Below are 13783 nucleotides of genomic sequence, written 5' to 3' on the forward strand. Positions count from 1 at the left end.
CAATAGAGCGATTATTTGCTGATTAAAACCTTATAAAATCTCGATGACTTGGAATTATATCTTCAAATTGGTCATATCTTCTAACTTTTGAAATGAAAATTAAATTTGCAGATTTTGGTGCCATTTTCGTCAAGTCCGTCTCCGGAAATAATCTGGAATAAGGATGGTAAGCCAATTGATGAGATGTCAAAACGTTTAAGACTTGAATCAAACGACTTTTTGACACAGCTGTTATATGAAAAATGTGAACGAGACGATACGGCTACCTACACCATTAAGGTAAGTAGTTGCTTTTTAGTAAGCTGAAAAGCATCCGAAAATTTCAATCTTTTAGGAACATGAAACACTGAAAGTTTTCAACACTAAGAAGAAATGCTTCTCAACCTTTACGACACTGTTTCTTTCGCTCAATACCATGGAAGTCACGAAAGAAAAATCGACTTTTAGTCATCGTTTGACTAGTTATTGCGTGTAGACTTTAAAGTTGTGGATATGCAAATGAGCATGCTTTAAAAAGGCACGTGAAAAAATAAGTACATTTTTGAAGTATTTTCAAATCAAAGGAAAAAATTTATTTTCAGCTGGAAAATGATGCTGGATCGGACAGCGTCAATGTCAGATTACTAGTTGTCGATAGTCCATCCCCACCAAAGAGTTTTATAGTTTCCGATATCACACCAGATTCCTGCGTTTTGGATTGGGAACCTCCAGATGATGATGGAGGCTCTCATATCACAAATTATATCTTGGAAAAGTGTTGCGTTAATACGCCGTCAGATGATGTCTGGGAGAAAATTAGTTCATTCGTACGTGGTACCAATTATGTAGTAACTGGTCTTAATGAAGGCGAGAGCTACAAATTCCGAGTTAGGGCGGAGAATCAGTACGGTATATCAGGACCAAATGCAGTAAATGAGCCAATTGTTGCTTGCTATCAGTTTAAGGTACCTTCACAACCAGATCCACCCACTGTTCGTGACATAGACAGTACATGGGCTGAAGTGGAATGGGAATCACCTTTAGATGGAGGTTCGAGGATTCTCGGATATGTGTTGCAGTACAAGGAACCTACATTTGGTAAGTGGATAAATGCCAGTGCCCGCCCACTAGAGGCTACCAGCTTCCGTGTTCAGAATTTAAAGGATAAAGGTGAATATGAATTCCGTGTTATCGCTAAGAACAAAGCTGGTCTGTCAAAACCATCGCTGCCATCAGAAAAAGTACAACTTAAACTCAAATTTGGTCCACCTGGCCCACCGACCCAAATATCTGTCGAAGCGATAGGAAGAAATCACGTAACGCTCACCTGGGCTCCACCAACTGATGACGGTGGTTCCAAAATAACTGGATACATTGTGGAAAGCCGAGAAGTTGGTATCCAGAGCTGGAGAGTTGTTAGTGACTACAATGTACAGCAACATGAATTCACAGTCCCTAATCTGATTGAATTTCATGACTACGAATTCCGAATTACAGCTATCAATAAATACGGAAAAGGTTTACCATCATTACCTTCGTCACCAATCAAAATCCAGGAGATGGGTGGTTCTAAGCCTGTAATTGTTGTCAAACCAGCGAACACAGCTTCGCCTTATAATCGCCGTGCAGTATTTACATGTGAAGCTATTGGCAGACCAGGTAATTTAAACTGCTTGATTCATTAATGAACTTCAATTCCAAACATTGGAATCTTGAAGCTTTTTTAAAAAATACTTTAAAAGCTTTAATAATAAGGGTATTTTTTTAGCACCAACCGCACGCTGGTTACGTAATGGACGTGAAATACCAGAAGGTGCACGCTATCGCACTGAAGCACAGGATGAAGTTTTCAAACTTATCATCAAAGAAGTATGGGATATTGATTCTGGTGAATACACTTGTGAAGTGTCAAATATTTATGGTTCCGATTCTGCTACTGCAGCATTACTTGTTCAAGGTGGAACTTGTTGAGCTGTTTCTTACTATTGTTTTGAAAAAAAATTTTTCTTTAACAGAATTTTGATTTTAAGCTTAAATTTCAGCTCCACCTGTGATTGAAAAAGGTGTTGCAAATGCTATATATGCCGATGGTGAATTAGTACGCCTAAAGATTTACTTCTCTGGCACCGGTCCTTTTAATTATACATTTACCCTAAACAAGAAAGAAATACCTGCGGATCATCCCAACATCCATTTCGTGGATTTCGATAATCACGTTATCATTACTATTCCTTCGATCCATAGCAGTGAGGCTGGTCGTTATGAGTTAACAATAAGCAACGACAGCGGTGAAGCGAATACTGGTTTCTGGCTGAATGTAACCGGGCTACCGTCAGCACCTCAAGGGCCATTACAATTTTCAGGCTTGAATTTATCTCAAGTATTACTTAGTTGGAAACCTCCAGTGGTTAGTTTTTTTTTTCCTTTCGAATTTCTTCTTCGCAGTTCAATTTCTGAAATATTTTTCATTAGATTAAAACAGATTTAAAAATTTTTTATAGAGTGATGGCGGTGCACGTATAAGCAATTACGTTGTCGAAAAGCGCAACCTAACAAAGGATGAATGGACTGAAGTGGCAACACTTATAAAAGATACTAACTATTTGGTTAGTGACCTCTTCGAGGGACACGAATATGAATTCAGAGTTAGTGCCGTAAACGAAAATGGGCAAGGTCCACCCCTCGTTGGTGACCAGTCAATTATTGCACGGCTGCCATTCGATCCTCCTTCATCTCCTGGAAAACCTCAGGTAAATTTTCTGGAAAAATTGGTCGATTTCAAACTCTTTTATAAATGAAGGCATCTTTGGATGAAGTTATAGTTTCTTTTTTTTTTAATTTATAGATGAAAGGCAACAGATGGAGTATATTTCAGAGTGTGAATATAGGTGAAAATTCTATGACGTTGAGTTGGGCTCGTCCAAATTTCGATGGAGGAGGTCGCATCCGTGGTTACTTGATTGAAAAAAGGGAAGCTGGTACAGATATTTGGCAGAAATGTAATTATAATACAAATCCATCTACTTCTTGTGTCGTGAATAATCTGATAGAAAATCGTGATTATGAATTTCGTGTATTTGCTGTCAATGATGCTGGCCATTCTGAACCATCTGTGAGGTATTTTTTTAACTGCAAAGATGTTAATCTACTATTTGTTAAAAATTTAACCTCAAACCATGAAAAAAGTGAATCAGTAAACGAAGAAAAAAAAAACAAACCTTTTAGTTTCAGCTTTCTAATCCTAGAACTTAATTTTCCAGTGATATTGTCAAATATGTTCATTTGTCATCTGGACAAGCACCAACAATCGTTACTCCGCTTACCGACCTATATGGTGAACAAGGACGATCGGTGACTTTAGAATGCGTAATAACTGGCAATCCACAACCGGAATATCGTTGGTACAGAGGTCTCCGAGAGCTTATCGAAACTTCCAAATATAGCATCTACGACAAGGGTGACACACAAGTAAGATGTATTTTTCGATAGAACTCATGAGAATTAAGAAAATATCTAACATCGTTAGTTGTATTTTTGAATATTATGCGATTGTTCGAATTACTGAAGGCTCTTCATAGTTTTGGTTTTTCTTAACAAGGATTTTGTTTATAATTCAACAAGGTGCATTTTTCCAGACACTGGTCATTAATGATTTGCATGCTGATGATACCGACGAGTACTCTTGCCGTGCAACGAACTCTAATGGCACCAAATCAACGCAAGCACAAATGACTGTTTGTTCTAAACCCCGTGTATTCCTTCCACCACAGTACCATGGAGGTTATGAAGCAAAGAAAAATGAAAGCATCGAGTTGAAAGTTCCATTCAAAGCGTTTCCACAACCTAAAGCAAAGTGGTTCAAAAATGCTGAACCAATTAGCGGTTCTGACAAATATAAAATTATTACCGATGAAAAGTAAGTTTTTAACTCTTTACTAATTGTTTTAACTTTTTTGGGATCAATTTTAATCAAATTTAAATTTATAGTTCATTCTTACCAAAACTTTATATTATGACTTTTTAGGTTTACAACTTTGACAATCTCGAATGGTACACGAGAAGATTTTGGGCAGTACCGAGTAGTTGTAGAAAATAATGTTGGTTCAGATTCCGCTACTATAAGTTTAACTGTTGCTGATAGACCGGATCCGCCGCGATTTCCTATTGTTGAAAATGTTCTAGATGAAGCTGTTATTTTGTCATGGAAAACTCCGGCGCTGGATGAAAACGTTCTGATTACTAAGTAGGTTTTTTTGAATCTTTTCATTATATCAATAACAAAAATTTTTGAAAAACTATTTTTAAAAAACTTAATTTAAATTTCTAGCTATATTGTTGAGCGACGTGAGGCAACCAGCGGGCAGTGGGAACAATGTGCCAGATCACGTTATACTTATCTGACAGTAGAAGGCCTGAAACCTAAGCATACTTACGAATTCCGTATCATTGCCGAAAATAAATACGGACAATCAAAACCGTGCGAACCAACTGCCCCTATTACTATTCCTGAGCAACGTATTCGGAAAAAAGGTTATGATGGTAAGGATATTTCTCTCAGATACGTTGGTGTTAATTTATATTGAAATTGATTCATTTAAAAATTCTGAATGGTGAAATCTTCAACTCCACACACAATTTTTGCAGTTGACGACTTGGGTAGGATTGTCCATGGGAAAGGAGTAACATCTGATAATTATGATGCTTACGTAATCGATGTTTGGAAAGAATATTATCCACAACCGGTAGAACCAAAACGAGAATCGGTGTACGATTATTACGACATTCTTGAAGAAATTGGGTCGTAAGTTTTTTTCAATGTTTTTCAAGCAATCGAATTAAATGCGGGAAAAAATCTTTCAAAAGAAAGTGTGCAGTTTCTGAAGCAAAAGTTGGTTGATGTTTCTACAAAATTATTTCCATAGAAATTTGAATAATACTTTGCAGAGGGGCATTTGGCTCTGTACACCGTTGTGTTGAAAGAGCAACTGGTAATACGTTTGCTGCGAAATTTGTTAACACTCCTCATGATGCGGACAAGGATACAGTGCGCAAGGAAATTAATACCATGTCTGTTCTTAGACATCCGAAACTGATAAATCTGCACGATGCTTTTGAAGATGATAAAGAAATGGTCATGGTTTATGAGTTGTACGTTTCTTCAATCTTGACTAATTTTAATGTTAAAGGAACATTCAGATATCTCTCTTCATCAGTCCTTCATTTCATAAATTTTCAGAATATTTTTGAACAACATTTATAATCTATTAAAACGTTAAAATTTTTTGCAGTATGTCAGGTGGTGAGCTGTTCGAGAAAATTTCCGATGAAAGGAATCGTATGTCGGAAATGGATGCGGTCGGTTACATTCGACAAATATGTGAAGCCTTATGTCATATGCATGAGATGAGTTATGTGCATTTGGATCTGAAACCTGAGAATATTATGTTCATAACAAAGAAAAGTGACCAGTTAAAGTTGATCGATTTCGGTCTAGCAGCAAAACTAGATCCTAGAGACACTGTAAAAGTGACAACTGGTACAGCAGAATTTGCGGCACCAGAAGTAGTTGCCAATGAACCAGTCGGATACTATACCGACATGTGGAGCGTTGGTGTACTTGCTTATATCCTGTAAGTTTTTTTTTTTTCAGCCTAATTTACCCTAACTACATCTGGAAAAAATGCACATTGATCTTAATTCCTTATGCATCATTAAGCCTTTATTAACAGTTCTTATGGCTCTTATCAAGTGATTAATCGTAAGTCAGCCTCTTACTTACACGTTAGTTAATAGTTTAATTCAAAAGCAAAGCACAAAAAATCTGAGACTTTCAGCTTATCCGGTCTCTCACCATTCGGTGGAGAAACTGATGACGAAACTCTCCGAAATGTAAAGAAATGTGACTGGAACATGGATGACCCTAGTTTTGCAAGTATTTCTCAGGATGCAAAAGATTTCATTAAGAAGATTCTAATGCTTGATCCAAAGTAATTTTCATTTTACTAATTTGTACTATTGTGTAAAGGCATTTAAAGTCCGGATAAGTAATCAACTCTTGAAAAAGTGCTTCGTTTAATTAATGAATAAATTAATTACAGAAGTCGGATGACCGTACATGAAGCTTTGGAACATCCTTGGTTAAATGGTGCTACCAGTAATGTACCGTCTCAGCAAATACCCAATGAACGCTATCATTCCGTTCGTGACTCTGTTAGACGGAAATATGTAAGTATTATCTTCAATATTCGATGTAGAAAAAAACTCAAACATTTTTCACCAATAAATTAATATCAGGACGCTTGGCCAGAACCAAATCCACCTCTCGGACGCATTTCGAACTACAGCTCCCTTAAAAAGCATCGTCCATCTGAATATCATATTCACGATACATGGTTCAGTAGAGAAGAAGGCCAGCCACGATTCATCGTTAAACCATTCAGTACAAGCTGCGATGAAGGTGGAAATGCTACATTCTCATGCAGGTTTGTTATATTTTGATATTCGAAACGATATAAATTTTAATTTTGAAATCTTTTTAAAGTTCTCGCCTGAAAATTTTTTTTAGTTTTCATCTAAAATTAAGTTTATTAGATTTTCCAGAAGGAAAGAATTTATTGCAGAGTTATCGCTTCATCACCACCAATAGTAACTTGGCATAAGGAAGCGGATGAACTGAAGCAGAGTACCAAATATATGAAGAAATATACAGATAATAATTATATGATAGTAATAAACAGGGTTAGACCAGAAGACGCTGGTGAGTACACTGTACGAGCAAAGAATTCATATGGTTCTAAAGAGGAAGTTGCATTCCTGAAAGTGACTGGTTAGTTTAATTTGAAAATTTAAACCTAAATTCCTTTTTGTTTATCAACTTTAAGCAGTAATGATGTGAAAACTAGATATTAACTTTCATTACAAATCTTGAAACCATGCTGCATAATTTTTAGAATCAACTAGAAGACAAAGCAATTCAATAATATCAGAATTTGAAAAACGAGCTTATGTTATGCGGGAACCTGAACTATTTAAAGAACGCCAAAGTGCTCCAAAATTCACTTTCCATCTTCGGTCACGTCTTATCCAGAAGAATCATCCATGTAAATTAATCTGCAATGTACAAGGCGATCCAATTCCTAAGGTGATTTTATGCTTATTTTAATCTGCATTTTGGAAATGATATTGATGAGCAACTTTATTGAAATAGTGTTAGGTGATGGTCATTGTAAATTCATAAGGATGGAAATTAATTTCGAATTTCAGAATGTAATTCTAAATTTTAAATTTGAATATTTATGTATAGGTGGAATGGTTCAAAGATGATAAACCAATTAACATGGATAGAGCACATTTAACCTATAGAAGCGGTGTGTGCACGATGGAATTATTCAGTTCCCGTATGGACGATGCGGGTACTTATCGTTGTGAAGCAACTAACAGTTTAGGAACAGATTATACCGAATGTAGTGTCAATGTACAAGGTAGTAACTATGCTTTTAACTGACGTTCAGTATAGGAATTCATTTAAGTCTGACGCATTATATTCGATTGATCCATCCACTAACATATAAATTATAGCAATTCCGCTTACTGAATCAATACAATCACATCTTAACATTTTGAGGAATTGAGGAAATATTTGAGAATTTCGAGGTGTTGATTCATTTCACAAAAACTTTTTTTCAAGGTAGAAGCGGCGAATCAATACCGGTAAAACCACTTCGTACAAGACGGATTTATGACACTCTCAGTGCAGGCAATATCGAACGTTCACAATCTAGTGCCGATGTTTTGCCGGAACATAATATAAAGCCATCAACACCACAGTCTCGGGATGATTTAACTGCAAAATATAATGATAAACCACCTACTTTTATGTCGAAATTGTCGAACACTGCCGTAAACGAAGGCGAACAAGCTGAATTCTCTTGTACGGTGGGTGCTGATTTATTTAAATCTCAGAAATCTGACAAAATCAATTCTCAAAGTGCGAACAAGAGGCTTTGCAGATAACTGCGTATCCGGAACCGCTTATCGAGTGGCTCCACAACGGTGAACGTATCATTGGTGATTCTCGTCTAAAAATTTCTTTTGTCACTGGTCGAGCTTCACTAACAATCAGAAACATTAATAAACAAGATGCGGGGGAATACTGTTGCAAGGCTAGTAATTCAGCAGGTTCGGAAACAAGTAAAGCAGAACTTATAATTAAAAAGTAAGTTTTAAGTAACATTTATGGTGCAGAATTTAGGAATAGCATTTATTTTCCATAATGGCTGGCATCAAAGACGCTGACAAATGTAGAAAATTATAGTTTAAAATTTGTATAAGGAATGAGGCTGAATTTCAACAAATTGGCCAAAAATTTGATATAGTACCACTTCAAGCTGGAAATCGTTTGTGTTTAGAAGCGCTACAGGGATGGATGATGCTGTAGGTGAACCGCTGAAAAATGGTGAATTGACCGCTAAAGAGACAGCAAAGCAACCTGAAACAGCAAACCAGACTATTTTAAACGGTGATGTGATGAACAACATGGGTGGAAAAACCTTAGAAAAAGATGGCCAATTTCGGATAATTCGACATCTAGAGGGAATTCAGGTTGCTTCTGGTTCAACAGCCATCTTCTCAGTACTGTCTTCCGGAGCTGTGGATGAGGTTTGTGCTTAAAAAGTTCCAGTTTAAGCAAAAGAGTTTTATAAATATATGCTAGATAAATTTATATTGAAAAATAATGTATGACTGCTTCAAATTTAGGTAATATGGCTCAAAAACGGAAAAGAAATCCAGTCAAATGAAAATGTGACAATGAAAGTAAGCGACAGTGAATATCGACTTGAGCTCTCTAAGGTGTCTCCTGACGATCACGGCATTTATCAAATCGACTTCCGGCATGGTGGAAAAACATTTACGTCAGCTGCGTCACTTGTTGTACTTGGTATTTTTACTTTGGTATCACAAATTGGAATGTTGCTCCAGAACTAGTAATATTTAAAGCGATATTAATTTTTGCAGGCTTAATGAAGTGTAACTGCAATTCCATTTTAGACAAACAAAATGAACGCGCTGTTTGCAAACTTCCACAATCCGTGACGGTCAAATCTTCAACGCCCTGTAAATTGGTTCTTGAAATGGAAAATGGCGAAGATTGGACAGTGCAGTGGTTCAAAGGATTGAGTAAAGTAGAGAAATCCAATCGTATCAAATCAGTTAAATCTGGAAATGCTTTCAAATTAGATTTCAAGGTTTAGTACATGCTTAAATGTCCGTGTTTATTTGAAGAATTCGTGGTGATTTATTTAAATAAAGAACTTGAAATTCAGTCGGGGAATAATTTATCCTAACAATTTCAGGATGTCCAACCTGACGATGAAGGCATTTATGTAGTAAAAGTAATCAAGGATAAAAAAGCGATATGTAAATATGCAGCTGCTTTACTGGTCGAAAAATAATTATACTGTTAACGACACATATAAATCGACGTAATTTATACGTTAATACTTAAAATCGAATGAGCCTTCTCTTTCATCGATCCATGTCAATTGAAATTGTGATTTATTATTTATGTCATTGTACATAAATGTCGTATAAAACTTCTAGCTTATTATACTTCTTTGTGCTCAGCGTTAACACATCCACGTTCTAAATTTACTCATCATATCCCACGGATTCAATATTCTTCAGTAGTAGCTCTTTCTAAGAAGGCAAGAAACTTTCTATGGCTTTAGGATGCAGCATGGAAAAACTGACATATGATACATTGGCAATTCGATTAGTCATCGCATTGCTTCATTAAACAACAATTTCGGGTTTGTCAAGAAGAAACTTCTAGAACTGAACAGTACAACAGCAGGGCTACGAAGATGACTGTTCTCAAGAATTTGCACGCAAAAAAGACTTGAGAGCTCAGACTTCAACAAACATTTTTACAAGAAAAAATTCGCGAATGAATTAGATTAAGTTCTCACTTTGTTTTAAAATCATTGTATTTCCAGAAAGTCCTAATCAGATGCTCTGTACAATCCAAGCCACAGTTTCTGGCAGTGATATTAGAGCTTAGGGAAGAAAACTTTGAACTTCTGGTCTTGGAAAAATCTTTGGAGTTCTTGAAAGGACTTCAAATGCCTCTTCAGGCAGTGATACCCCACAAAAGTCATACACTCCTCGGTAATAACATACCAATCCTAGCGAATGATATCAGAATTGTATTAAATAGCGGAAATCGACCAAAGCGAAAATTTTTCTAGTTGCGAATAAACATCGTCCCATGTTCAACTTGTTGTAATACACAAAACCAATGTAATTAAACTTAAACTGAATTAAGTTAACCACATGACAGTTGTACATAAGATAGACCCACTGCATCAGCGCTCAACTACTCCCTTACAATCGAAGATTCTGTGATTGACTTGGAATCTTATTAGCCATTAACATAAAATGAATTTACATAATGAGGAAGTAAAAAAAAAAGTTCCATTATCAAAAAATGTTTAATAAACAGCATTCTTTGTGAAACAAAAAACCTCGACGAATTCTTCCTTTTAAATGAAGAGAATCAAGGCTGCTATTACAGGTTATTATATACACAAATAAAAATAATTTATATGCATATACACTGTGTCTATTACGCATATGAAATAGCATAAGAATGTGAAAGCTTTCATTTTAAGCAAAAAAAAAAATATCAGTATTCTACACCAGAAGTTAAATCATTTGGAATGTAACTAACAATTTCACTTGTAGTATTTTCATACCTTTACACAGAGTCATAGTTGTCATTAAAAGCGTACAAGATGAAGAAAAAAGCAATTCCCCGTCAGAAGCCCACAAGTTACACATACAAAAGAATTTAATTTTACTACATGGGTTTGCATATAATTTGACTAAATTTCCATCCCTCTTTTTTAGAATATAATATAAATGAACGATATCTGCGACAATACAAGATGGAGAGGAAATCAAAAACTGTCCACAAATAAATAACACTAGAACTAAATAAGCAGGAGATGCAAAAAAAAAAAAGACATATATAAGTGATTTAAGCAAATGCAGTTCCAATAAAACATCCTAAAAAATAGGACTTAATCTGAACTTACAGATGACTCAGAAATGAATTGCCTAGTGAAGGATATTTTGAGAAACAGGAATTCTATAAGAACAATCGCCAACACTAAGTGATACCATCTATAAATTCCTTCATTAAATCATCTTTTTTATTTCGAAATTGTTTTAGGAACGAAGCAAATGCGTTCTAAGAGATGAAGTGACAGCAGATGATACAGTTTGCACGTACAAATTAGCAAAATTCGGATACAGGACTGGTCGATTTCACCAAGAAAACAGTATGTAAGTGAGCCATCAATTATCTTTCACTTTTAGAATGCTGAATTAACCACTGCAACGTTATATCTGAAAAGATGGATACAGTAAGTGGAAATGAGTACACCAAGCATTATTCAACCTTTTATTTGACTTCATTTCCCCTGTAATCCTGAAACTGAAATCTCACAAACTGAAACGGAACTGGAATCAGTAGTCTTTATACATAATTACGTGAAAATTTACCTATGTTATCCTTTTCCTTACAAGATATCGAGTAGCAACAGATTTCCCTGTTTTGGATTGCTGACAAATTCCTGGAAATAGATCCTATTAAATGAATTACTTCAAACGTTGTGCATCAAATACCAAAACGGTCTCATGTCATTTCCCACTCAGTGAACAACTGTAGGAACGAAGAATTTATGAAAGTTTAACATATTTAATTACTATCACTTACATCCGTTCAATAAGTTGCCGCTCATCAAGGGCACCGGGAAGGTCTTTTTTGTTTGCTAATACAAGCACAGGGATGGAATCAAGCTGTGGCTTATCTAAAAGTTGGCTTAATTCATTTCTTGAAGCCTCCAGTTTATCTTCATCAGCAGCATCAACCATAAAAATGATCGCATTGACACCGCGACAATACCTTTCCCACATAGAACGAAACCGCGGTTGTCCACCAATATCCCATAACTTGAAATAGTGTTCAATATATTATGGTAGAGCAACGGTATTTAGAATAGCTAAGTTGCGAACAGTCAAATCAAATCAATTAGAAGTAACAGGAGATCTTACGTGGTCATATTACATGGTTTTATGGTCAATAACCAAACTTACTATGATTTCATTTGTCATGAATGTTTTGCAAACATTCCAGGAAATTTTTAGAATGCTATAAAATTCTAGGCTCTTAATAATACATCGATTCCTACTATAATACATTAATAGATGAAAAATGAAGAGTAATATTTTAAAGTGTAACTCCATCATTCATTGGTAGCTGTTATCGATAGCATTTCCATTAAGTGATTTCTAGAAAGCTACCAACCTTACCTTAATTGTGACGTTTCCCTTTGTAATTTTGCGCATATTGAATCCGACCGTTGGAATCATATCTTCAGTGAACTGACCAGTCTAAAACTATAGTTTTCTAAATAGAAAAATAAACAAGACCGATTTAAATTTGATTAAAATCAGTAATTTCCAAGTTATGTCTAATATAAACTTCTTGGAATTTTAAACGATGAGTGTAATTAATACCGCAATAACATTAACAAATGTAGTTTTTCCTGAATTCTGCAACCCAACAAGTGTTAATTCCATCTCTTCTTTCCAGAATAAACTTCGGATCCAATCCAAAACACGATTTATCATTGCCAACATTGCTGCGGTCCGCTCCTCCTCTCTGATCCACACCAGAACAGAAATACAGTATATTTTACCAGATATATCCCCTTATGCAAATTTCCAAATCGATTTAACACATCATATGTAGCAGAATTAATGCGTGCACGAAAATCAATGAACAAAAAATGCAACAATCAACCCAAAAATTAATAACAACAGCCAATTATAGTGCGAAAATTTGGTATTCCAAGAAATGAGGTGCCTATATTTTATTCCAAACATATATAGGAAGGAATACATTTTTCGGCCATCAGTTATCATTTGCAGAAGAGTTGTTTCATTTTAGTTGTTAATTTTTCTTAGATTCACACAAAATCAGAAAAAAGTAACATATGAACTGGTTGTAAAGACGGAGTGAGGAAGTCTATGGAATAGTCAGCAACAGATGGCAAAACAAACAGGATGAGAGTTATCTACAAAAACTGTTCATAAATGTTCGGATAAGTTCCATTATCTTTTTAAAGAATAACTGCAAAATCATGAAGAAGCGGCAAGTGACAAAATAATGATGCACTGTTGCATTACGTGGTATATTGAAAGAAAGGTTAAGTGATAACTCTTAGAAAGAAAGAAACCATATGTGGATATCTCAGAGTTAACTCATGCTCCCTGAACAATCACTCATTCCAAACCCTTTCTAGGAAGTACTCACAAAAGAAGCGCAGAAAAACACAAGGACTACCGCAGAATCACAAACCTCCCATCGTATAAAAGAATTTTAGGATCCAAAAGATATGCTGCAGCTAAATGGTTCGTAACGATGACACTTCAAATCATTGTAAATATACTAGCGGTACCTGACAAAAATTTTTTTAAAAAACATTCGAAGTTCCTCGTTTTTTGAAAATTTGAGGTAGGATTCAAGCCAAGTTCTTTTCACATGAGTTAGATGGTATTTGGTTGTCCGGTCATACCAATTCGGTGAAACAAGCCTTCGCTCTTTGCTAACGAACTGCAGTGATTCCCTTGAATACATGCTACATCGGAAATAGTATTCATTTTTTAATTTTTTTCTAAGGAAAAGCAAGCTTTCCAAATATCCTGTGCTTCATCATACGCACCGTTGATATTGGAA

At 35.5% G+C, this 13783-nt stretch overlaps 2 protein-coding genes across 2 annotated transcripts in view; one reads left to right on the forward strand and one right to left on the reverse strand.

The window, feature by feature from the left end:
- Window positions 1–9431, forward strand: part of Bma-unc-22 (Uncharacterized protein) — a gene marked incomplete at both ends in the record, with an annotated part of 35778 nt that extends 26347 nt beyond the window's left edge. Inside the window, 25 exons of the mRNA XM_043073684.1 lie at window positions 112–279; window positions 582–1638; window positions 1748–1936; window positions 2022–2386; window positions 2481–2729; window positions 2855–3096; window positions 3240–3447; window positions 3615–3895; window positions 4004–4222; window positions 4307–4518; window positions 4624–4780; window positions 4924–5127; window positions 5268–5609; window positions 5814–5966; window positions 6078–6204; window positions 6274–6461; window positions 6600–6805; window positions 6930–7120; window positions 7283–7460; window positions 7667–7914; window positions 7989–8194; window positions 8388–8637; window positions 8737–8917; window positions 9028–9224; window positions 9333–9431. Coding sequence (XP_042929618.1) covers window positions 112–279; window positions 582–1638; window positions 1748–1936; window positions 2022–2386; window positions 2481–2729; window positions 2855–3096; window positions 3240–3447; window positions 3615–3895; window positions 4004–4222; window positions 4307–4518; window positions 4624–4780; window positions 4924–5127; window positions 5268–5609; window positions 5814–5966; window positions 6078–6204; window positions 6274–6461; window positions 6600–6805; window positions 6930–7120; window positions 7283–7460; window positions 7667–7914; window positions 7989–8194; window positions 8388–8637; window positions 8737–8917; window positions 9028–9224; window positions 9333–9431 — 6117 coding nt within the window. The remainder of the gene's footprint in view (window positions 1–111; window positions 280–581; window positions 1639–1747; window positions 1937–2021; window positions 2387–2480; window positions 2730–2854; window positions 3097–3239; window positions 3448–3614; window positions 3896–4003; window positions 4223–4306; window positions 4519–4623; window positions 4781–4923; window positions 5128–5267; window positions 5610–5813; window positions 5967–6077; window positions 6205–6273; window positions 6462–6599; window positions 6806–6929; window positions 7121–7282; window positions 7461–7666; window positions 7915–7988; window positions 8195–8387; window positions 8638–8736; window positions 8918–9027; window positions 9225–9332) is intronic.
- A 1910-nt stretch (window positions 9432–11341) lies between these two features.
- Bma-arl-8 (Uncharacterized protein) lies at window positions 11342–12684 on the reverse strand (the record flags this gene model as incomplete). Its single annotated transcript, XM_001899303.1, has 5 exons — window positions 11342–11388; window positions 11545–11615; window positions 11759–11994; window positions 12355–12435; window positions 12562–12684. The coding sequence occupies 5 exons, from the start codon at window positions 12682–12684 to the stop codon at window positions 11342–11344; spliced, it is 558 nt and encodes a 185-aa protein (XP_001899338.1).
- Window positions 12685–13783: the final 1099 nt, after the last annotated feature.

Source organism: Brugia malayi, assembly GCF_000002995.4.
Source record: "Brugia malayi strain FR3 genome assembly, contig: Bm_v4_ChrX_scaffold_001, whole genome shotgun sequence".
NCBI classification, from domain to species: Eukaryota; Metazoa; Nematoda; class Chromadorea; order Rhabditida; family Onchocercidae; genus Brugia; species Brugia malayi.